The 25,869-nt window shown below is 37.6% G+C and overlaps 1 protein-coding gene across 1 annotated transcript in view; it reads right to left on the reverse strand.

The window, feature by feature from the left end:
• Nucleotides 1-25,869, reverse strand: part of LOC121415184 (neurochondrin-like) — a 35,918-nt gene continuing 10,049 nt past the window's right edge. The window contains exons 3-7 of the mRNA XM_041608342.1: nucleotides 24,171-24,243; nucleotides 15,186-15,355; nucleotides 13,086-13,271; nucleotides 1,123-1,238; nucleotides 1-817 (exon numbers count right to left, since the gene is read on the reverse strand). Of these exons, the coding sequence (XP_041464276.1) occupies nucleotides 316-817; nucleotides 1,123-1,238; nucleotides 13,086-13,271; nucleotides 15,186-15,355; nucleotides 24,171-24,243 (1,047 nt within the window). The 3' untranslated portion in view covers nucleotides 1-315. The remainder of the gene's footprint in view (nucleotides 818-1,122; nucleotides 1,239-13,085; nucleotides 13,272-15,185; nucleotides 15,356-24,170; nucleotides 24,244-25,869) is intronic.

A 25,869-nucleotide genomic window follows, 5' to 3' on the forward strand; every position in this document is an offset into this window, starting at 1 on the left:
CGGCACGCAAGTTAATCGTAATGAACTAGCAAATCAAATGGGTATATCCCAGTTATTGATAGTAAATTAGAGTTTTGAGATTTGTGGGTTTCACGCTTGCTACATATAAACCTGTGGGCTGCACTCCTGCACTGAAATCAGACAATGGAAAGGGGTTAAACTTTACCTGTCCTTATTAGTCAATCAGAAGAAATATGCAAATGAGGTCATTAACATGAACATATTCCGTAATCGATTTGCATGGGTTAGACTTGTACCTGGCACTACTAACATGCCAAGCAGCATCAAAATCAAGGTTTGCTTTCTTGGTCAGGTTCACCTGTTTGAATTGAAATGGTCAACAAGAGACATCCATCCATCTGTCCATACGAAGGCAGGCCACAAAAATAAGTTGAATTTATGCATCTTGCAAATTTGAGAAAAAAAAAACATGATCCCTACCTCTGACTCTTTTCTCTTGAGTTCATTGACCAGTCTCCAGTGATATGCAAAGTATTCCAGGAGAAGCTCTAAACCTTTGCACTCCCTCAAGATCCTCCTTGGTTCGTCCTCAGCAGTGAGATGACATAGGGCTGGTAGTAAGAGCCTTAACAGATCCTTAGCAGGTGGAGCTACTACCGGTAGATCAGACTCCCATGAAGAGTATGGTGGTAGTGTACTGGTAGATGGGGTTGAGGTTGATGGGATCGATGATGAAGGGATAGAAGAAGTTGAAGGAGACATAGACAGAGATCCCATGTCACTGAGAGATGATGCTGATGTTGATGATGGTGATGTACAGACCGTTGCCTGGGCAACCTCCTTATAAGATTTTTGACTGTGGGAAAATACAAAAGGTGGAGGAATACTCATTCAGAAAAAAAAATATGACCAACTGCTATGGTACTGTAGCTGTGATCACAGCAAAGGAACAAAAAACAGTAGAAAGGTCTTTGTAAAAACAACCAGCCATTTTTTTTTATTTAGAAATGAGATTTAATTGTTAATAATTTTCACTATGTGAAAAAAAATTAATTTGGTTGCTTGTAATCTTTACTTAATCATGATAGCAGTGCCAAAAAAAGCAATGCAGTCTGTTCATGACACATATTTTATTTTTAATTTGCCCTCATGAAGACTTACACAACTTTGAGGATGAAGGGGAGAAGTTTGTAGACTTCTTGTCTTAAAGCAGTAGTCTCCTCAGCCAACCAAACAGTTAAAACATGAACAGTAGCTCTCATCAGTGCATTGGTTATCTGTACATAAAAGTCAACAAAAGTCTGATTTGGAGTCTAATCATAATGCAGCACAAAGATATCCAACTGGAATAATAAGTATTGACTGGCCTGTTAGACAAGTGCAATATGGATCTTTTAAGGGCAATTTATTTATTTCCCCGAAAGAAAATCCAGTCAACAGTTTATTATCCATATCAGATATCTAGAGCAAAAAAAGTAAAAATTTAGATATTTTACAGTTTAATAATGGGAACCTGTTTTGTCATGTTGGCCTCTGAACTTAAACCATTGTGACATAATTAAAATGATACAGCAGTATCCAGCGCTGTCTGAACTTAACATTATGACATATAGCACTGTGCGGTTCAATAGGATGCGTAGAATAACAGGAGTTAGCTCTGCCTTATTGCCCGCTACATTTCCACATATTTTCTCATTGACTTTCCTGAGCAGGCAATAAATTGGGTCTGTGGATGAACAATTGGAAACTTATTGACTGACCATTTGATCAGTCATAAGCAGGCAATAATGTGTTAAATTTGCCTTGCTCAGATGTCTGATATGGTTAACAATAATCACAGGTCATGTGGTCCAGTGGTTAGAGCATTGGACTCATAATCGCAAGCTTGTGAGTTCGAATCCTCACTCTGCCATCATCTCCACTTTGATATAGAAAGGCCCGAGAGTAATATCTGTTGTCTATATGGTCAGCCACTTTGACTGATTAACCTAGACATAAAATATTTCCTAGGTAATTGGTTCATATACCAGCTTGGCGTTTACCAGTAAAAGCTGCTCTGCCGAGTTCCTGCGGGAGTTACCATAAACAAACAAACAGAAACAGACAGACTATTACCCGTATCAGACATCTGAGCTGGTCATTTACAAAACCATATTTCCTTAGATTTAAAAAAATATCAGGAAGGGATCTAATCGTATTTTCATCAGTCTTTCTGCGCATACTGATTTGCATGCGGAAAAGGATGCAAAATATACCTTTGTATTTTCCCTGGTCTCACATCCGGGCATGTGAGGACATAATTGTCATATTGATCAAAATGGATACTGCGATATTGCAAATACGTCACAATAGTTTTAGCTTAGAGGCACAATCTGCTCAACATGAACAAATAGAATCACATTCTCAAAAGGTAAAATATGTAAGATTTAATGATTTGCTCTAGATGTCTGATTTGGATAGTAATGAAATTATTGACTGGCTCTTTTTTGGGAAACATCAAAGATATTGCCCCTGTTTAAAGACTCGGGCCAATATGATTCTATTGCGGGCAATATATTAGGTGTTTCCCTCAAGGCCAGTCAACATTATATTCAACTAGAGATGCTCGGCGGGTCACGCAGCCAAGCACGTGTATCCCCGAACCTACCGCATCATCTGTCCTTTGCGATATACAGAGCGTTTAAAAAAAACGGGACAGTTTTGAGAGGTCTAAAAAAATTTGTTTCAAATGATTACATCTATATTTTGATGTTAATAGATGCTCTGAGATCCTATCTTTGAAATGCCATTTCAAAAAATAAATTTTGTTCATGCTTGAACAAACACGGGACGTTTTTGTCGGGGGTTCAAAAAGAGGCTTGCGCCAAAATGGTAGAAATAAGAAATGTGGTGATTAGACTTTTGGCCAATCAGCAGACTTCCTCTTAATCTTTGCATATCTTTGCCATAATTTTCGAATTATGTTATCAAATTTCATTTACAAATTTATTCATTTACCTGAATTATTTTGTTTTTCATTTAGACTTCTTTTACCTTTGATTTTCTTTTCATAAGAAAAGAATACTTTTTGTCAACCCAAGTAAGAAGATTTGCATTATTAATTGGGAGAATTAGTAATTATTCAAATCCTAATATCATGTGAAATAAATTATGTTATGGTACCTATAAAAGACATGAATCCTATTTTCAAGGGGTTATTGAATCCTTCACAAAGTTTAGTTATGTGCTTGACAGGACAAACAGGAAAGGATTCATGGCTTTCCATGGCAACGATGTATTAAGTCAATTTTGAAGGAGCAAGATATGGCAGATTGGGTAAAATGTATTAAAAAGTTGTGAAGCGAGCAAGCAAAAGTTTCCACTTTTTTATCAAAATATCAAATTTTGTGTTTTTGACAATAATATTCAGAAAAATATATCACATTTCATTTTTTAAGTTTTCTTCTTTTTTCCTTTCCACTTTTTTTTTCTTGGTCTTGATTTTCTTATTTTTTTGCAGAGGGAGCACCCCTAGCCCCTACATATACCACTGTTAAAAGGCACCATAACCTTTAAAGCATGCAATGAAAGCATTTGAAAAAAAAACATGCTCTCACATACTTCAGTTAAAAAAAATTGTTCTTGCCTAAAGAAGGAATATTCAAAGCTAAAAGAGAGCATATTACAAAGGAACAACAGAAATATTCAAGCAAATAAGTAAATTTGGAAATGAATTTTGACCGTACATTACGAAAATTTCCCATTTGATTCTCGACTGCACTTCGGACTGCAAACTGCGGTCGTATATCCCATTTTTCGTTTGGAAAATCTCAAACAACATTTCCAACCCCGATAAACCCATCTTGGCCAGGTAATCCCCTTTTCTCAATTTCACCACCACGGGCCAGCCAAACGAGCGTTGAGCCAAGGACGAAATGATAAACAACAGCTGTGCTATTACGTAAGACTTGTCTGCCTGTAGAAGGATCTTTGGAATGAAATTATTGTATTCGATATTAATCACGTTTTCAAAGGCATATTACATTCAGACATCCAATACTAGTCCATTTTCAATTTCGAACGAAGAAAATCGACCTTGAAATAAGGAAAGTAAGCGAATAAAAAGAAAGAAAGAAAGGAAGAAAAAAGTTTCTATCAACGCGTGTATACATGGAACTCCATGCACTCACCAGAACTACACACATTGCAATCCATCGTGTGTGGCCCCCTGCTGTGACCGTTGATGCTGGGGTGTATTATCTTCGGACCGAGGTCAAGAAACAGGTGTTTCTATACTTAAATTTCATGCTTGAGGGCAATAGGGTTTGTAGTACTGGGAGAAGAGATTTGATGATAAGGGAAACTGGGGGTATACTGCTCTTGAAAGCAAGATTTTCGTCATGTCATTCGAAAATTATGGCAAAGATAATGAAAAGGTCAAGAGGAATTCTGCTGATTAGCAAGAAGTCTGATCATCATATTCATCATTTTAAGCCATTCTGGCACAAGCCTCCTTTTTTATCCGAAGACAAAACATTCCAAGTTCGCTCAAGCATGAACAAAACTAAATAATTTTAATGGTGTTTGAAGGATAAGACCTCAGAGCACCTATTGACACCAAAATGAAGAGATCATAATTTGTAAAAAAAAAAAAAATTAGCTTTCAAATCTGTCACATTTTTTTATATGCACTATATAGCACTCACACAGAAATTTGACAAATAAATACAATTATCATGGCGACAATGACCCTAGCATGCAGGCCTCAAGCCCATCTACCATACACTGTACAAGTGTGGTTGAAAAGGGACTTATGGTTGCGGAGAAAGAGTCTTGCATGTAAACTTCAATGTTGACCTGAAAATGACCTTTGACCTTAACATGCAGAGCTGCCAACCACACTTGACCAAAAATCCTATTATTTCACCCCCAAAATCCTATTTTTAGACAAAAAATGAAATCGCCGAACAATTTTTAAAAAGATTCTAGTGTTGGATGACTTTTAAAAGCATTAAAATATTATAAGAGGGGAAAAAAAGTAGACTACACGGGATGTTCTTTCTTATCCTCTTTTAAGATTATAACTGATTAAATGCCTAACAATGGTGCTGTTTAAGTCATTAAAGATCAAAGCGGCCATTTGCTTTCACAATATAATGCGAGGCAAGTTCTTTTCAAAGAAAGTATCCGACGTAGATTATATTGATTAATTATCATTGAAGGGTCATGGGCGTAGCGGACATAACTATTCTGCGAAAGATCCTGCTCTTTTCATTGCGCTTGAGCGTTTTTCAGACTACTCGTTACAATGGGCTTCTAAATTGATTAATTGTGTATACATTGCACGAGTATGGAAACATAATGAATTGCGAAGAAGCACCATTACACTTACCTGCTGCGACAAAATAATCCAATGATTATGTAAAATGAAATGAAATTACTTATGGCATAAAATCACAAATTTTGTAATTTGAACCATCAAATTAATGGCAAGGCGAATTATATCATTCTAAAACAGGAACAAGCGATTATCGTGCATTGGTGGAAGAAATAGTTAATTTTTAAGCAGGGTTAATTAGATATATATGAATTCTTCCACCTTGAAACGTACTAGAAGTATTTATAAAATCATTTATTAGACAGTTTTTGGCTCAATATTTCGTACATTTATGCCTTTATTTCGTGTCGGAGCAGAAATAAACACACAAGCGATAATCGTACATTGTTTGAAAATACCGTAGATTATTGCGAAAGGCAGTCAGATGCTTTCCGCCTCATAACTATTTAGAAATCTACGGCTTATTTTATCTATTAACATGCCAAATATTTTGCGTCATTTCATGTCGGGTCGGATTCAAGAACAAGCTATCATCGTACATTGTTCGAAGAAAAGAAAAGTTATTTTATTTCCGCCTTAAAACTATTTTCGAATAATCTAGGACACATGTTATCTGTCAATGTTCCATATATTTTGTTTTCTGGTCGAATTCAAGAACAAGCGATTATCGTACATTGTTCAAAGAAATACGTAATTATTTCGAAAGTTTTATTATATGAACACGAATCTTTCCACCTAGAAACGTACCAGAAATATTTTCAAAACCATTTAAGACACTTTTTAGCCTAATATGTCATTTTTTATACCTTCATTTCTCGGTTCATTTCGTGCCAGAGCGGAAACAAACACGAAAATGCCGTAGATTACAACGAAAGGTAATTGGATTCTTTCCGCCTTAAAACTATTTAAAAGTATTTTTCGAATAATCTACGACCCATATCTATTAATATTCCATATATTTTGTTTTATTAAATGTCTGGTCGAATTCAAGAACAAGCGATCGTCGGACATCGTTCAAAGAAATGCATAATTATTTCCCAAGTTTAATTATATGAACACGAATCTTTCCACCTTGAAACGTACCAGAAATATTTTTAACACCATGAAAAACACTTTTTAGCTCAATAATTCATTCTTTTATACCTTCATTTCGTGCCAGAGTGGAAACGAACACACAAGCGATAATCGTACATTGTTGGAAAATATCGTAGATTATTACGAAAAGTAATTAGATTCTTTCCGCCTTAAAACCATTTTAAAAGTATATTTCGAATAATCTAGGATCCGTGTAATCTATTAATATTTCATACATTTTGTTTTATTACATATCTGTTCGAATTGCGACGATTATCGTACATTGTTCAAAGAAATACATAATTATTTCGTAAAGTTTAGATACATGAATACAAATCTTTCCACATTGAAACGTACCAGAAATATTTTTAAAACCTCTTAAGACACTTTTTAGCTCAATATTTCATTCTTTTATACCTTCATTTCGTGCCAGAGTGGAAACGAACACACAAGCGATAATCGTACATTGTTGGAAAATATCGTAGATTATTACGAAAGGTAATTAGATTCTTTCCGCCTTAAAACCATTTTAAAAGTATATTTCGAATAATCTAGGATCCGTGTAATCTATTAATATTCCATATATTTTGTTTTATTAAATGTCTGGTCGAATTCAAGAACAAGCGATCATCGGACATTGTTCAAAGAAATGCATAATCATTTCGCAAGTTTGATTATATGAATACGAATCTTTCCACCTTGAAACGTACCAGAAATATCTTTATAACCATTAAAACACTTTTTAGCTCAATATTTCCTTAATTTCCCCTTTAATTTCGTGCCGGAGCGGAAACAAACAGGCAAGCGATAATCATACATTTGGGAAAATACCGTAGATTACTATACGAAGGGTAATTAGATTCATACCGCCTTCAAACTATTTAAAAAAATTTTACGACCCATTTATCTATTAATATTCCATATCTTGTATTATTGATTGTCTGGTTGAATTCAAGAACGAGCGATTATCGTACATTGTTCTAGAAATACATAATTATTTCGTAAAGTTTAGTTACATGAATACAAATCTTTCCACATTGAAACGTACCAGAAATATTTTTAAAACCTCTTATGACACTTTTTAGCTCAATATTTCATCCTATTTCGTCCTATTTCATGTTGGGGTCGGATTAAGAATAAGTGATGATCGTACTTTGTTGGAAGAAAAAGATCATTATTACGCAACGGAAATAATATAAAAACTAATATCAATATGAATTTTTCCACCTCGAAATGTATAAGAATTATTTTGCTAAAAATCTAAGACACTTTTTAGCTCAATATTTCATCCTATTTCGTCCTATTTCATGTTGGGGTCGGATTAAGAATAAGTGATGATCGTACTTTGTTGGAAGAAAAAGATCATTATTACGCAACGGAAATAATATAAAAACTAATATCAATATGAATTTTTCCACCTCGAAATGTATAAGAATTATTTTGCTAAAAATCTAAGACACTTTTTAGCTCAATACTTCATACTTTAATAACTTCATTTCGTGTCGGGCAGACAAGAAAATCGCCGCATCGGTCGCGCACATTTCACCAACGGATTTAGAAAGCACATCATTTTGAGTACGAGTATTCGCCTGCAAGTTGGCCGCGTGCAAGCTGCGAGAAGCGGCGAGAAGCTACAATGATAAAATCTAGGATTAATGATTCCTGTTAATCTGCTTTAATCTGAGCAGCGCGCCGCCGCTAGCTGCGTCTAGCGGGGAGATACATCCTGTTCACTAATTACCGCAGCGGGGGTGTGCTCGCGGGGTGCAGGCTGCCAATACAATATGGAAGCAGTCCCTTAATTAGGTGGTCTATGACAGATCACCTATTGATTTCGTCAGAATTTTTTTTATTATTTATTTTTAACGATTTTCTTGTCGCCAAGTTATCTCAAAATAGACTTGATCAATTTCATTAAATTTCATGTCATTTATAGGATCTGTCATGGACACGTCAGAATAAGTTTTTCAAGGTCATCAGGTCATGATGACGTCATCTAGACGCCATTTTGTAAAATCACATTATCAATCATATCTCCATTATCAATTATCAAAAATCAATCAAATTAACATCACATTAACTTCAGGTCAAGACTCATCAGGTCATGTCATCAAAGGTCACTTGGAAGTCACGACGCGCGCATATGCACGCGTCAAAATTTCAAAATGCTCAAAATCACTTTTTGACCAAAGTAGAGTACGTTTTAGGTCATTCTAAGCATTTCGAAAATTTGCGCGCGCACACGCATGCACGCGCGTTTCCGCGCGTAATGCCTTAACGCAGTGCAAGAACACCGGTTTTTTTACATCATTGCATTGATAATATAATTCTGAGCAATTTGATACCCAATTTAGCTCTCTATGACCAATAATAACGAAATTAACACCCGTTAAAGTTTGCAGCACGTGTGCGCGCGAGCTCTCACTATAGGCCATATATGGGCAAAAACATGCCTATTGCAAATTCACTGTAGCTCTTTAAATAGTCCGTTGACCCCCAATTTTTTTTTCATATATCGATAGAGTATGAGATGTAGATTGGATTTCATGTCATCAATGTCCCTAAATTATATCATGACGTCATCAAAATGGCGCCTAAACTAAAAATTTCATTTTTTCAAAAATGACATCATTAAATTTATGCAAATTTGGTTGTAACTTCTTGAATATCGATCGTTTTTCGCCTAGATTTTGATATGTTGTAGTTTAGAATGTACTCTTTCTCGATAGATAACATGAATTTTCGTTTTGAGAATCGCATCATTGCGTAAAACAGCGATAAAAAGAGGCATGTCATTTTTCCTCATTTTGCGTGTAATCTCTATGGGACATGACTTTTTCCCAAAACTAGATTCGACATTCCTCTATTTCGTGAGCCATATCTCCATTTTTTCTTGTCAGTTTTCCCTGAGCTTGTAATATGTAGTAGCTGAGATTCTAAGCTTTCGGAAGTGTGCCCTTTATTTTTTGATCAGATGCCGGGATCATGCCCATATTTTGCTTGCAAAATTGGAATTGTAATTCTCAAATTTCCTTACGTGTAAAGTCTATGGGAAATATTATAGGTCAATCAGTTAGGCGTCAGACTTGCATCTCATTCAATCATGCGGGCAGGGGTTCGAGTCCGCGGGTGATTTTTTTTTTTTTTGCTATCTTGCGCACGATCAATTATAACAATTCTAATAAATAATAGCTAAAACATTGCAAAATAAAACAGATTTTAATTACTTTTTTTCTTATTATATCTTTCTAATCATATCCGTCCATCCACTAACTATGTTATAAATCTATCGATATTTCTATCTATCTATCTATCTATCTATCTGTCTGTCTGTCTGTCTATATAACTACGTACATGACATATCTATATATCTCTCTGTCAAATATATATCTATCTGATTGAATATGTCTCTCTCTCTCTCTTTCTCACTCTATCTATCTATCTATCCATATGTATGTCTATCTGACTATCTACCTACATTGTATATGTATCTGTCTATCTATCTCTCTCTCTGTCTAATAAAATATATCTATCTGTTTAGATATGTATATCTATCGTTCTATATATCCATCAATCTATCTGCCTGTCTCTATCTATCTTTCTATATGTATGTCTGTCTGGCTATCTATCTATATCAATCTATTTGTCTCTATCTATCTATATGTCTGCCTGTCTGTCTATGTTTTATTAATATAACCACCTATCATTTATCTCTCAATCCATCACTTGATCCATCCATCGCTCCATCCATCTATATATATATAATCATCTATCTTGTATGTATCTGTTTGAATACTGTATGTATGTCTGACGATCGTCATCACCACATCAATAATCACATTTAGCAATGGTCAAAATTTATTCTTTGGATGTCTACGATCAAGATTATCAATCATATCTAAATGATTCATTTCATACATTAGCCGACACTGAATGAAAAATCATGACAGACCACCTAATTCGTCCGCATGACGAATTAAATTCTAGTTTTTATTATTATTTTCATTTATTTATTTATTTTTACGGATTTTCTTGTCGCCAAGTTATCTCAAAATGGACATGGTCAATTTCATTGAATTTCATGTCATCTATAGGATCTGTCATGGACACGTCAAAATAAGCTTTTCAAGGTCATCAGGTCATGATGACGTCATCTAGGCGCCATTTTGAAAAATCACATTATCAATCATATCTCCAATATCAATTATCAAAAATCAATCAAATTATCATCACATCAACTTCAGGTCAAGGGTCATCAAATCATGTCATCAAAGGTCACCTGGAGGTCACGACGCGCGCGAACGCGTGCGTCAAAATTTTAAAATGCTCAAAAATCACTTTTTGACCAAAGTAGAGTATGTTTCAGGTCATTTTAAGCATTTTAAAATTTTGCGCGCGCGCACACACATGCGCGCTTCCGCGCGTAACGCCTTAACACAACGCAGAAACACGTTTTTTTTTACATCATTGCATTGATAATAAAATTCTGAACATTTTGATACCTTGATCAACCTTCTACGACCATTAATGATGAAATTAACACCCGTTAAAATTTGCAGCACGTGTGCGCGCGAGCTCTCACTATAGGCCATATATGGGCAAAAACATGCCTATTGAAAATTCACTGTAGCTCTTTAAATAGTCCACTGACCCCAAATTTTTTTTTCATATATCGATAGAGTATGAGTTGTAAATTTGATTTCATGTCCCTAAATTATATCATGACGTCATCAAAATGGCACCTTAACTAAAAATTTCATTTTTTCAAAAATGACGTCATCAAATTTATGCAAATTTGGTTGTAACTTCTCGAATATAGATCGGTTTTCGCCCAGATTTCGAATATGTTGTAGATTAGAATGTACTCTTTCTCCTCAGTTAACATGAATTTTCGTTTTGAGAAACGCATCATTGCGTAAAATAGCGATGAAAAGAGGCATGTCATTTTTCCTCATATTGCGTGTAATCTCTATGGGACATGACTTTTTCCCAAAACTAGATTTGACATTCCTCTATTTCATGAGCCATATCTCCATTTTTTTTTCAGTTTTCCCTGAGCTTTTAATATGTTGTAGCTGAGATTCTAAGCTTTCGCAAATGTGCCCTCTATTTTTTGATCAGATGCCGGGATCATGCCCGCTTTTCACTTGCAAAATTGGAATTGTAATTCTCAAAATTGCTTACGTGTAATCTCTATGGGGAATATAGTGCCTCAATGGATAACGCACTTTGACTTGTGTTCTCGGGGGCGCAGGTTCGAGTCCTGGGGTGAACAAGATGATTTTTTTTTTCTTTTTGCCACCTCTTACATGATCCTTTATGATAATTAAAAGGCATAAGATTTAGCAAGATAAAACAGATTATAATTGCTTTTTTCATATCACATGTATTTTGCGTGTAATCTCTATGGGACATGACTTTTTCTCAAAACTAGATTCGACATTCCTCTATTTCGTGAGCCATATCTCCATTTCTTCTTTTCAGTTTTTCCTGAGCTTTTAATATGTTGTAGCTGAGATTCTGGGCTTTCGGTAATGTGCCCTCCATTTTTTTGATCAGATGCCGGGATCATGCCCATATTTCGCTTGCAAAGTTGGACTTGTAATTCTCAAAATTGCTTACGTGTATTCTCTATGAGGAATATCGTGGCTCAATGGATAACACATTTGACTTGCTTTCTAAAGGGCGCAGGTTCGAGTCCTGGGGGTAAACACACATTTTTTCTATTTTTTTTTCTTTTTACCACCTTGTACATGATCCTTCATGTTAATTTCATGGTATAAAAGTTAAAATTTAGCAAGATAAAACAGATTTTAATTACTTTTTTTCATATCACATGTATTGTCATCCATCAAAAAAACCCTTTTCACAGTGCTTTATCATCTCCCGTCTTTCACAAGTATTCCATCCATAATGAGCATTCCGTTGTCTTCATGAATATCATATTGATCTGCATGAACATGGTAATAGTGATCATGATGGCGAGAATAAAGACAGACCACCTAATTCGTCCGCATGACGAATTAAATTCTAGTTAATTTAGGGTTTAATTTAGCTGTTAAATGGTGTGCAACAATTTCAATTGAAAAAAAACAATGAAAAACAAAAGATAAAAAACAATGACATACATAAGAAATTCTAAAAACAAAGAAATACCTAAGTAAAAAATTGGCTTTTGCAATTTTTCTTTGTGGAAACCTTTAAATTAGATTACAAAGATGAGATCTGCAGCAAAAAAAAGAAGAAAATTTGAAGTGAAATTGGGCATTAAGTATGCAAATAATGTTTTTCATGAATAGATTTGCATATTTTATTCATAATAAATAAAAAATAATATTTTCATTATTTTTTAAATACTATCTTGTAGTTTATGTTAATATGCATGTACATTTTTACTTTTTAAATATGATAATATGAGTCTTCGGACTTTTGTCATGTACCATTTTCACAATAAAACCAGAATTGAATTGAATTGAAATTGAATCTGGTAAGGAATGCGCGTGTCAAATTTTGACGAATTCGCACGAATGGCGGGCGAGATGGGACCCCCCACCTCAATACATCTCAAATAGCCCAGTCCTTTTAAGGTGAATAGAAGTTAACATCGCAAGAAATATAGAATAGCTCCTGGCAATTGAAGTCGTTAAAATTAAAATTTTCTTATTTCCTGGATCTATATGTTCATTTTCTTTTTTTCTGCCTCTAACTTGATAGCAATAATTACTACACTGACCTGTTCTTCTTGATCTTTGACTGAATTCATATAAAACATAAGAGCACTGAATGCTCCAGTCATCGCTGAATGCAATTGTATAACCTGCTGTCTATCAAGCTCCAATGATGGTCCACATGTCAAATATTGAATGCTAACCTCCAGTAACGTGTAACAGGATAGAAGAACAGATGTCTTGGAGTGGATCTATCAATGCAAACACAATTCTACACATCAGATTGAATTGTAGGGGGAAAAACTAGAATTATAACTGACAGTGATTAATACCCTCACCCTATGCCATTACCATGGCAACAGTTTCCAATACATGGAAAAAAATGTCTTGCCCATATTCACCCCAAGACCTACATGTATGTGTGAGCAAAAATATCATGAGAATTGTTTAAATACTGACAAAGTACTTCAAACCACAAGAGTTTTACCTAATTTTTGACATGTTACCATGGCAACAAGATTTCCAGCATAAAAGGTAATTTTGATCTGAAATTCTGATCAAGATTTTGTTGTAATAATTCTATCAATCAGAAGCTTGTTTTCTGTAACTTTATTAGGCATAATTTTACATTGTAAGTTTTTAACAATTTCCAGCTTTAAATAATTATCACAAATATAGTGTTGTGATGGAATGTTTGTATTTCAGTATTTTTTCAGGAGTGAATTTATGTCAATTTTTCTAGGATTGATAATTTATGCTGATGAATTAATACTATCTAGATGTTGCTTATTAAATAATAAGAAAGACATGTATTGATCAAATGATTTATAAAAGTAATCATTGAAATGTTACAAAATAGGATTTGCCATTTTATGTAGATAATAGTATTTATTCAATTTTCAAGGGTCCTTTGGTCAGGGAGCTGTTACCCATGGACAGCCATTTTATTCTAGGGCTACATCCTTAGAAGCCTCCTGTTTTCGTCAGCCCTGAATCAAGATGACATAACCTGAGTATTCAACCCCGAGTTTGGCTCAAGTTCTTCTTGACGTCATGCGACAGATCGAAAGCGCCTAGACTTCGGTGACGCCATTCTTCGACAGACTTCGTGGATTTCCAATAACCCTCGACACACGTCATTCTACGTCATCAGTTTTCAAGGTCATCAGGTAACCGCTACTTCAGTAAACTTGTTGCCATTCTTTTCATCGACATCATATGGACTGCATCCATGATGAATCACGGAAGTCCTTTAATAAACCCTTAATATTGTCAGGACAAATTATTATTTCTCCCATCCATTACTGATGTTTTTTTTTAATATTCCAAATCAAATTCTAAATTGATAAAATCAAACTTTTTTTTAAGATCTTTTGAAAGTCAATATCATTTATATGTGATTTGATATATTTGATTATATTGATTGGTGACCAAATCTTTAGGCAAGCAAAAACCCAGGTTTGATCCTGACATAATGAATGCAGAAGTAAAATAATTCCCAATGATCTGAGAAAATTGCATTTTATGGAATTAATATTGGAGAGCTGCTCGCACGTGAAATTACAAAACCAAAAACCAAAACTTGAAAAATCCATAACTCTGTTTATGTTTGATTTAGAATTAAAAGAGAAATAATATCAAAATAAAACACACACAGCGAAATGTACACAGAAAACATTGTGACATTGTAAACATAATGTGGAGAGAGAGAGAGACAAATAAAGAAAACAAGGTAGCAATGTGTAGGTGTATACTTCTCTTATACTAACACACTCTAACTCAATCTATGGGCATAACTGCCTGGCTTTGAGCCAACACAACTGAGTTTTTTTTTAAATCTCTACTAAACTTCAACATATCATACACTGCACAAGATTATCCAATACTTTTAATTGATGTGTGCTTATGAACTCATTTACTTTGTATGTCTATTTTAATTATGATGTGATGTTTTGGTTTTGAATAAATTAACTTGAACTTGAATGTAAAGGTGGCATGGGGTGAGGGAATAGATGGAATGAACAAAGAGTTGTTTATAAATGGAGGTAAAGAGATGAAAGGCAGGAATACCATAATTTTAAGACCATGGAAAGAGCAGAAAGGGGTGCATGGTATTGGTTGCCAGGTTTGTATACAAAGATGATTATAAAGACACAATAACTCACATATTGTGGGCTAGTATTTTCAAGAGTCATCCTTGTCTCCACACAAGCAAGGTGAACAAGCAGAAGAAAGAATTTTCTCTTATCACCAGTCTGTCCTAGGGCCCAATCAACTCCAAAACATCTCAACATTGTAGCTACAAGTCTCAGGGTTGGATCACGTTGAGCTTCACCTAAATCATCAATGGTTAATGTTGAAAGCAATCTCAGCAAGAAACATCTTAATGGAGTACATTCACATTTTACTGAGATACACAGTAATGTAACATGTCTTCAATTTCAATATATTAGTGCTCCGGGCTGAAAATTATATTACTTGAACAGATGAAGGTAGAGTAAAATTAGACAAACAAAACACTGAAAATTTCATTAAAATTGGACAAAGAATAAAGGAAAGGGATTCAAGTTTTTGCACTATTTTGATGAAACAGTATTATGCTATTACTCAGACTTGGGGTATAAAGCTGTTCATAATTTAAGAGCAACTTTAAGAACGACTGGTGATCCATTCTTGTGGTAAATGATATTCACTATTAAATGCTGATTGGTGATTATTTAGAGCATACATGTAAAAAGAGAGGTTCAACAGTTATTCTTGAAGTTGCTCTTAACTTACAAACAGCTTTATGAAAGACACACCCAGCCCAGCTAATGTTGCATAGCTTCTTGCACAGATAGAATAAAATCTTATGTGTCTGTTTTATCCCCACAATCAACATTTTGATTTATGTAAAATTTTATATAGTGCACCCGTAGTCAGTGCATCACTCGCCATTTATTATCACAACTCTACTGAAGACTCTTTAGTAGAGTTGTAGTTTCGAAATCAAAGTCATTTATCAACTGAACATCCTCAAGATGAAGTCATTTTTAAAAAATCACCTGACATTATGGACTCATATTTTTCAAGTAACATGGCTTCAGGTCGGTATGCCAGACTTTCAGGAACATTGTATTTGCAAGGTCATTGTGTGGCCGGTTTTCTGGCCTTTAAGGTAAAAAGGGTTAAACCGTGTTTTCTCTTATTCTTTGAACCTCTCATTGAATGTATTCCACATGCAATCATGAACTTGTGTAGGTTATTGTTGATCAATTTTGACAAGTTATATACAGTGTATAACTTTTAAGCTTAAAAATATGCTGTATCATTATCAGGCTCAAGAAAAATCTCAATGTTCATTTTGGCGAGTTACATTAAGGGTGGCAGGTCAAATATTATTTTAAGCCTGAGTATCCATCCAATATAAAAATGGAATAATACATTAATAAGGCAATCATTTAAAACAAGTGGAATGCCTCTGGCGGTCTCACCTGCATCACCCGATTAATATAGCAGCAGTGCTGACTTTGAAAACTACTATAAAATAATTATTCACAAAACACACCATTCATATCTATATACTGATACAATACTACGTTCATTGACATTTAACCTTAATCATGTGACCTAAAACTTGTCAGTGATAATTGATTACCCCTATATCCACATTTTATACACTATATCTATAAACTTTGAAAGGTCATGTGACCTGAAACTCGCACAAGATGTTCAGTGATACTTGGCATGAAAATACTTACGTTGACTTTCTTATTTACGAGATAACTGGATATACTCATTTGATCTGCTAGTTCATTACAATCAACTTGCAGGGCGAATAAAAGTACACAATTTTTCCTGCGCACGCGCAGCATCTCCCTACGAACGCACCATCCCAAGATCATAACGCAAATAGGCCTCCATTTCCTCTTATGAGCCTGAACGCAAGAAATGTTGCCATGCAAGACAAGGGGTCGGCGGGAGGGTTCAAATGAGTATATCCAGTTATCTCGTAAATAAGAAAATCATGGTAAGTATTTTCATAATTTACTATCAATAACTGGGATATACTCATTTGATTTGTTAGAACACGGATTCAACGTGAAGGGAGGCATGTCTAGACTAAGAAAAGTGCGTACAAATAGGGAGATGAAGACACGAAGGCTGCTGCCTTAAGGACTGAGGAGGCAAATAAGGCCTCATGTGAAGAAAAGTCCTTAAGTATAAGGAAGAGAAGGAATTAGGAGAGCGCCAAAAGGCAGCCCTCAAGATGTCATTTACGACGATTCCATGAAAAGAGCCCAAGAAAAGCGATACTGGGTATCGTTGGCTCTGGGCCTAGTGTCAGAAGGAGAACATCATCACCAACTGACTTGATCGTTTCAACAATCCAGCATGAAATGATGTCTCGAGAAGCTGCCGCAAACGGCTCGCACGAAACTACAACCAACTGAACAGAGTTGGGAATTGTCTAATGGCAAACAAAAACAAGCGTTGAAGCAGGGAACCCACATTGTTTGATCGAAAAACCATTTCAAGGACCCGGACACCAGGGGGGCGTTTCATCAATATTTTGGTCCGACAAGTTGTCAGATCTGACAAATTACCTGGATTCTGATTGGTTGAGAAGCACTGTTACTATAGTAACTGTCGGATAAAACAGAACTTGTCGGATAAAACGTCTGACAAGTCCTTTCATGAAACGCTCCCCAGATCCTATTACCAGGGGTTAAGGAATCTGGAGGGAGTTAAGGAACTCCAGAGGAACAAGTGCAAACGGCTGGATTAGATGCTCAAGGCGTGGAAGTCATGCCTAATCTATGCCAATCCCGTCAAATGTCCAGGAGCGATGCATAAGAATGCAAAACTACGTACTGTTAAAGATTACAGATAAACAGATACAAGGAGGGATCTCAGCTGATAAACAGAAGATACCCTGATTACCGACCCAAGAGGGAGTTAGTCAAGCGTCAAAAACGACCAAGAGGCGCCATGACGAACTAACTCATACAAGCTCAACGTTTGAGAAGAAACTGAAGAGTTTGTAAGATTCGGATTGGGGATATTTATCATCCGTAACCGGAGGGATGATAATCGCCGATGATCAAAAAACGATCCGACTTTGTTGAAAAAAATCGACAAGAATTGTGATCGGAAGACTGAAACTTGAACAGAACAGTAAAGATCGATCAATCAATCCGAGAAGCCAAAAGCGGGGCTAAAGAAAGCCACGGTCGGGTCATCTGCTTAATAAAATGAAGCCAAGCCGCAACAATGCAAACGTAAAGAATGCAAGATATCTCAGAAGCCCCCGCGTGGGGGAAGGCGCCCAGAAGTCAATCTCTATCTCGAATGCGCGAGGACAGAACGTCTGCGGAATTCTGATAGAGAGCTGTGGCAGGACGTTTCCAGCGGTCCGGTAAGGACATGGAACGGTAGAGAGTAAGGTTGAAATAAACCACTCGTAAGGCAGACAATGTGTCGAGAAAAACGACTGAGTGCCATTCTGTTAAAAACGAAATTGCCATGGACCCGCTGTCTATGTGGAATAGAACAGTCTGGTCAAAAAGCTCAACTGGGCGTGTTAGAGAAAAAATGCGGCTCGCATCATGACATAACATGTGTGATAGACCAAGAGGACCCATAAAGCTAGGCTGCGATGGGTGTCCGCTGGGCGGAGCAATACGTAACCGCAGCAAGCGTACGCCAGAGGTGAGCTGGCGAAAAAATGCCTCTGTCATGACCTTACGTTTAAACGACAATCAAGAGATGTCGGTCAAGAAGATGCTCTGAACAGGCATCGCCAGACATGATACCTCAACAGTTACGTTCCCGACGGAATCGAGTGAGGTAACAACAGCCCTGTCCTATCAAGGTTAGGGACGGAATTGGCTAAGAGTGTCTAAGTCCTCGCTTGGAGAAACAAGCGGAGGAGTATGCGACAATGAATCAGGACTCGGAAGCAACTTTGTAGTTATAGATCAATACTTTTATTAACCGTAATCAAGCGAAGTGTCAGACAAACGTGTTGTTGCATAACTGACGCAGATGGCGCTATAACACTATAACATCAGATACAAATCAAATGGCGATGGGACTTGAGAAAAATAATCAGCAATATTTCCCTCAGTCTGCGATCATGAGAACCAGTTGTTCAAGAAAACAACAGCCACAAGGCCTGGTTTCTCTGGTGATCGCAAGGGCAAGCACAGCCGGTGCCGGTTGCGAAAGCATGGAACTGTCTGATATCGGTAAGAAAGTAGTTCCGATAGCTGCGGGGGGGGGGCGGCAAAGCTGACGCCCTAAGCAGCGGGGGATGAGAATCTAAGCTTCTAAAAAGAAGAGCTCCAGTGAAGTAAATCACTTTCGTGGAGGGACTCATCCACAGTCGGCCCAAGGGATAGCAGGTCGCGATGATCATGGGTAGAAAGACACAAATATACATACACACATGCATACATATAGAAATATATATACATATGTATGCATATATACATATACATACACCTACATGCATATATACAAACATCTATCCACGATCACATCATCCTCGGTCGCGCAGTGACCACAGCCACAGACATAGCATGGATGGGGGATGATAGCTGCCTGCGAGGCGACTCAAGTGTGTCGAGTGAAAAGGCTTCTAAAAGAAGACAACTCGGCAAACGGCCACGGTAAATGCAGCGTATATGCAGCGTAACCCACTCCAAACAAGAAGGGAGCAGCGGTGACGCCCGCAAGCTTGACCCACATAAAGGGCATTCTATCAGACTGAGCTCGACCCTGGGGCTTGAAACAAGCCTTAACGCACATACACAGCCGACAACCTAATGAGATATACGGCTGTTTCTTTCCTCCGAGGTGATGCTTACCCGACCGGGAAAGACTCGAGGAACAAACTGTGAATGTCAATAGGAGGGGTATCTAGCATATAAAATGCTGATTCCCTCCAGGTGTTCGGTGCGGGTGCTGCCAGCGGGGTCCGAGAGGACGACCGATGAGGGCAGCTCGGGCAGGGCTTGCAAGAGCTGCCCGAATTCGAGACAAACAGGTTAATAATAACCATAATGCACCGGGTGGTAAAGGCATAGCGATTACTAAGTATAGGTGAACTTTTAATCGCCGTGACATTCAGCTCCGATATTCATGCTCATAAGCTCGGCAGAGCTACGAGATAGTAATACAGTTGAGCGATAATGGTGCTAATATTGGAGTAAGGGGACTTCCCTCTCTACAGCGGCGATTGCTGGAGAACGGATGTCTGTACTAGCCCTGACTCTAACCTGACAAGGGAGAGTAGGAGTTAAAAGTAAAGACAGGGCACCCTTACTTTCATATAGAAAGTGAGGTTCAAGCCAAAAGCTGACAGTCCCGTCGCCTGGGCGGACGGTCCGCGGGCGTGATAGGTTGCCCTCTCAAAAACAGCCAAACTATCTCAAGAGAGAAGGAAGGCATGCGGTATGTAAGAAATTCTTACCTCCAATCTACAGGCCCGCTTAGGGGGTAGAATGGAGAGAGTTACCGCTGAAAGAGCCGTCGCCGTAAGCGATGCCCGGTCAAACGGGAGTACCTGCATATTATTGGGGGATACCCATGCAGGTGAACTCACCGACGGCTCCCCGGAGTGCGGGCTGGCGGAAGAAATCTCAATCCGCTCAATGCCAGACACCGGCAATAAGACCGACAGAAAGCAGTAAAGCTGCTGCAGCGTCCAACCGGCGATATTCGGGGGCTTGCCGACTTGCTGGGTGAGATTCATACGTCAGCAGCACCCGAACATATCGTGAAATCACCCGTGAGGGTGAAAGGGCCGGCAATTTCATAGAAAAGGGCCAGTGGCTAGTGCGAGGCTGCTGATAAGCCCGGCCCTTGCGTAGTGGCAGTCTATAATGACGGAAAGTATGAGGGTAAGAACCCGTAATGCTCGGGACGTATTGATGCAACCTGTAAGAATGCAACGTCCAGCCGTCGGTCACCGAGAGCTTGGCGACATGTTGGAGCTTGAAATCCATATGTCGGAAGCAAATGCATAGAAACGGGGGTCACCGTGTAGGTGAGCAGCGTTTCAATAAAAGCCCGGCGTGAGAGGGCAGGTGACTGCTTGAGCCGTACGGTGCTTAGCACGGCGGCTGAAGCTAATATGAAGCATGGCGGATTACCCGCACTGCTCGTGGGCGTGCAAAGCAACATGAGTTGCGACGCCTGACCCACAATTATCGGGAGTCTGCTGACATAATGAGGGGAGACGCCCGTATGTCGATAACACCTGTGCATTAGCGGGGATTTCCCTTGCAGGTGCGTGAGCCGGCAAATCCTGAAATTGCCGGTGACTCTCCGAGGTGTAAGATGGCGAATGTCTGCTTGACCTGTCCGGTGCTTGACACGGCGGTTTTAGCTGACGAGGAGCATGAGGATAATATCTGTGATGCTTGGGGGCGTTCTGTTCTAACATGAAGTTACGACGCCTGGCCATCGGCACAAGAATCAGAAAGGGTTAGCGACCTAGAATTTCTTCTTCTTCCTCCTCTTCTATGCGGGGGCTGAAGAGGGCACAAGAGACAGGGGGACGTGATATCTCGCATGAGAAAAGTCACCCAAATCTGATCAAGCCGTTCAGGCAAATGAACGCAATTCCATGGTTCCACCTTTTAGGGCATGTGGATGCGATTCCACGGTTCCACCCTGATCAGATATTTGTGTGTTTGACAGCGTCGAACTCACGTGTCTCTAGCGACTAGGGGCTGGTAGACCTTTGCTAATGCTCCCTGACCGCCCGGGCACATGGGCGCAGTTCCACGGTTCTACCCTCTTGGGCACGTGGACGCGACTCCACGGTTCCACCCTTCTTTTCCCCGGGCACGTGGACGCAAGCCACGGTTCCATCCTTATAGAGCCCTATGCAAAGGGTCTCACTCTCTTGCCCTCATACTCACCGCCGCTGATCACGGGAACAAATACCAAGTCTGGTTCTCCCCCAGCGGCAAGTTTGGAGTCATCAAGAGATGAGTCGAAAGAGCTCATCTACCTCGTAAGTTCTTAACCTGAAAGAACAAAAGGAGGGGCGAGAACAGAGAGGGGCGGTGGGGTGGGTGGGCAAGAAAGGTGACAAACCAAGATCCCTTTCAGAATTATTAATAATAAAATTAATAACTCAGGTAATTGAAAAAACAGGACCAACTTCTTAAACATGAGTTCTGAAAACAAAGTTGTTGTTTTTTTTTATTAATTACGAGACATGACGTTAATCAATTAAAACAGAAAAAATCTAAGTCCAAGACGAAGAGCAGGATCAGCTAAGAAAAAAAACACAAGTTTTTTTTTTCTTTTGACAAAGTAAAAAAGAAACAAGTAATAGGAGCTGATCTGAAAGGAAGAGAAAGCTTATTACTTCCTTTAAACTGGAAAGCCGAAAACTAATTAGCGAAAACAAGGACGCTAATAAGAACAGAGGGGCTTCCCAAAAATAAAATTTTAAAGATTTTTTAAGACAAAAGTCTAAAAAAAATTTCAATACAAAATCATTAAAATTGATTAGTAATTAAACAATTAACCAATATTTAATAAATCAATTACTTAATCAATTAATCAATCAATTAAGAAAAAAAGATTGATTGAAACATAAAGGGAACATCAACCAACTCAAAACAAGAACAGCAACAAGTTGAAAACAAGTTTGAGAACAAAGGACGACACTCCTGCCTGTCCAGCATAGCCTAAGCTGTGGAGAGGATAATAAAATCAATTCAATTCAAGACGAGGCAAAAGAGCACGTCAAGAATTCAAAGAATTATAAAGAAAAAGGAGGCGTTGCATAAAAGCCTGCGGCATGCAGGAGAGCGCGGAGCTACGGGGAAGAGAAGCGAATGCAACCCGTCTGTGAGAAAACGAAACTGACGGTTCAAAAATCACAAGTTTATTTGTAGGAAAACGTGAATAAATAACACGAAAGTTCCTTGCAGAGAATATAATGAAATCAATCTAAAGCCGAAAGGCAAAGAATTGAAATAGGCAATAAATATAATAATAAATATGTCACACAACGGATATTTTAAAAGGCAAAGTGGGAGTGTACTTAGCTAACGTCTGATCATGGCGGCAGGCGAAAGTAAAAGAGGAAATGGACGCCTATTTGCGTGATGATCTTGGGATGGTGCGTACGTAGGGAGATGCTGCGCGCGCGCAGGAAAAATTGTGTACTTTTATTCGGCGTGCAAGTTAATCGTAATGAACTAGCAAATCAAATGAGTATATCCCAGTTATTGATAGTAAATTTACTCTTATGTCCAAGTTTCATGAATCATATCCATAAACTTTCAAAGTTATGATGGTAATTCAACAGATACCCCCCCACATGGCCATAGTTCATTGACCTTTGACGTTGGTCATGTGACCTGAAACTCACACAGGATGTTCAGTGATACTTGATTACTCTTATGTCCAAGATTTATGAATTAGACCAATAAACTTTCAAAGTTATGATGGTAATTCAACAAATACCCCCAACTTGGCCAAAGTTCATTGACCTTACATGACCTTTGACCTTGATCATGTGACCTGAAACTCGCACAGGATGTTCAATGATACTTGATTACTCTTATGTCCAAGTTTAATGAACTAGACCAATAAACATTCAGTTATGATGATAATTCAACAGATACCCCCATTTGGCCAAAGTTCATTGACCCAAAATCACCTTTGACCTTGGTCATGGGACTCAAAACTCAGGCAGGATGTTCAGCAATACTTGATTAACCTTATGTCTAAGTTTCATGATCTAGGTCCATATATTTTCTAAGTTATGATGACATTTCAAAAACTTAACCTTAGGTTAAGATTTGGTGTTGAAGCCACCGCCATCAGTAAGCGGCGCCTATAGTCTCACTCTGCTTCGCAGGTGAGACAAAAATCATTCAATTTTTTTCTAATACAGAGTAAAAATGCACAATGGAAAGGAATGTTGTCAAAACTTTCATAACAGTAAATTCCAAACGAAAACCAATTTACAGTGTACTCAAATGTTCTAATTAAGTGTTTATCATTCGTAACATCATCTGCAAAATACTCAAAACATAAAAATGAATGCAACCTTCATGTACCAAAGCACATTGTATAAAATGATTGTTATGCAAATGTTAAATCCTACATTGTAGGGATCATCTATAGAATCCTACCTAGTTTACTCCTCAAAGAATCATATAGACCACGGTGAATTTGAACTCCCCATTCTGGTACTTCTTCTGGCATCTAAACATCAAGAAAATAAAAGTTTTAATTCTACTACAAATATTTAACTTGTTTCCATGAGTAATTTACATTAATGATTTTAAGAATTCTTCCAATATTTTGTCATTTATTTTGTTTGCTGATGATTCTAATCTTTTTCTGTCTCATCGTGACCCACATACGCTACTTAATACTTTGAATACAGAACTTCTATCAGTTCAGTCTTGGATTAGAGCCAACAAGTTGTCACTTAATGTTAAGAAAACTAATTTTATGATTTTCAGTAATTCTCTCAAAAGTTTACCTGGTCAAGTAGTCATGGATAATGTAAATTTATTACAGGTTGAATCCACCAAATTTCTTGGGCTCTATATTGATCATGATTTGTCTTGGAAGTGTCACATTAATTACTTGAGTAAATTGACTTCCAGAAGTATTGGTATATTAAGCAAGCTAAAATTCTTTTTCCCTGATTATAACTATTAAACTTATATATGACATTTCATCACAATTAAATTATGGTATATTGGCTTGGGGTAATACAAACAAGACTGTATTAGAAATGTTATTCAAATTACAAAAGCGGGCAATTAGGGTAATTAACCAATCTGACCTTTATGCACACACAAATCCATTATTTATAAAAAAATAAAATCCTCAAAATTCATGATCTTTACGAATTTCATTTGGGTACATTCATGTTTCAACTCTCAAAAGATGATCTACCGGAAATTTTTTCTTCCTTGTTTCAAAGAAACAACCTCATCCATTCTTACCCTACCCGCCAAAGGGACTCATTTCACCTTCCACGTACTCGTACGTTATTTGCTCAAAGAAAAATTGTATTCGAAGGACCAAGGCTTTGGAATAATCTTCCAAACGAAATAACTAGCTGTTTATGTAAATGTAAACCGAAATCATTTCTTTTGTCCAGTTATGGGCACCCTTAAGACGCACTGGCTGAATATATATAATGTAATTGATTTGTACCTTTTTAAAGGTACTAGCAGCAATTACCCATGGCAGCACAGGGGGTAGGGGTCATTTTTCTTTATCAAAGTGTGTGGGGGGGTGACATTCTTGTATGTACAGCTAGACTGCCTATTCACACTGAAAGCCAAGCAGTTTATTGATGAAATATATTTAGACAACTGATTCATAGCAGACTTCTCAGATAGGAGGTTCAATGAAGTTAAGCATCTTGGGTTGAACTGGAGGAAGAACTTCAATAATCATTACAGAGTGAAATCCAAATCTAACTATAAAATGAAAAAATGTATTAGAACACGGTGTATTCAGTAAGCAGTCAAGAGGCAATTATTGTGATATAGAAATGTCATGATTACATGTATTGGGTCAGAAATAAATATGTAAGTACATTGCACATGTACCTTACAATGTACATTAGTCTGCGATTGTTTGTACTTATTAAATTAACCCTATCTAGGCCGGGGTATTTTGGGAGTTCCTATGGCCGGGGGGGGGGGGGGCCTCCCAGGCCCCCCCAAGATCTCAGCCGTCGACCGCGCGATCGCGCCGAAAATTGGCACGCGTTGCTGTTGGATGTTTGTGGTCTATATCATGGTTGTTTCACTTTATATGTTTGTCATTTTGCCTCCGACGAAGATTCTGCTAGGATCGAAAGCT

The sequence above is a fragment of the Lytechinus variegatus genome, chromosome 1 (assembly GCF_018143015.1).
Source record: "Lytechinus variegatus isolate NC3 chromosome 1, Lvar_3.0, whole genome shotgun sequence".
NCBI lineage: Eukaryota > Metazoa > Echinodermata > Echinoidea > Temnopleuroida > Toxopneustidae > Lytechinus > Lytechinus variegatus.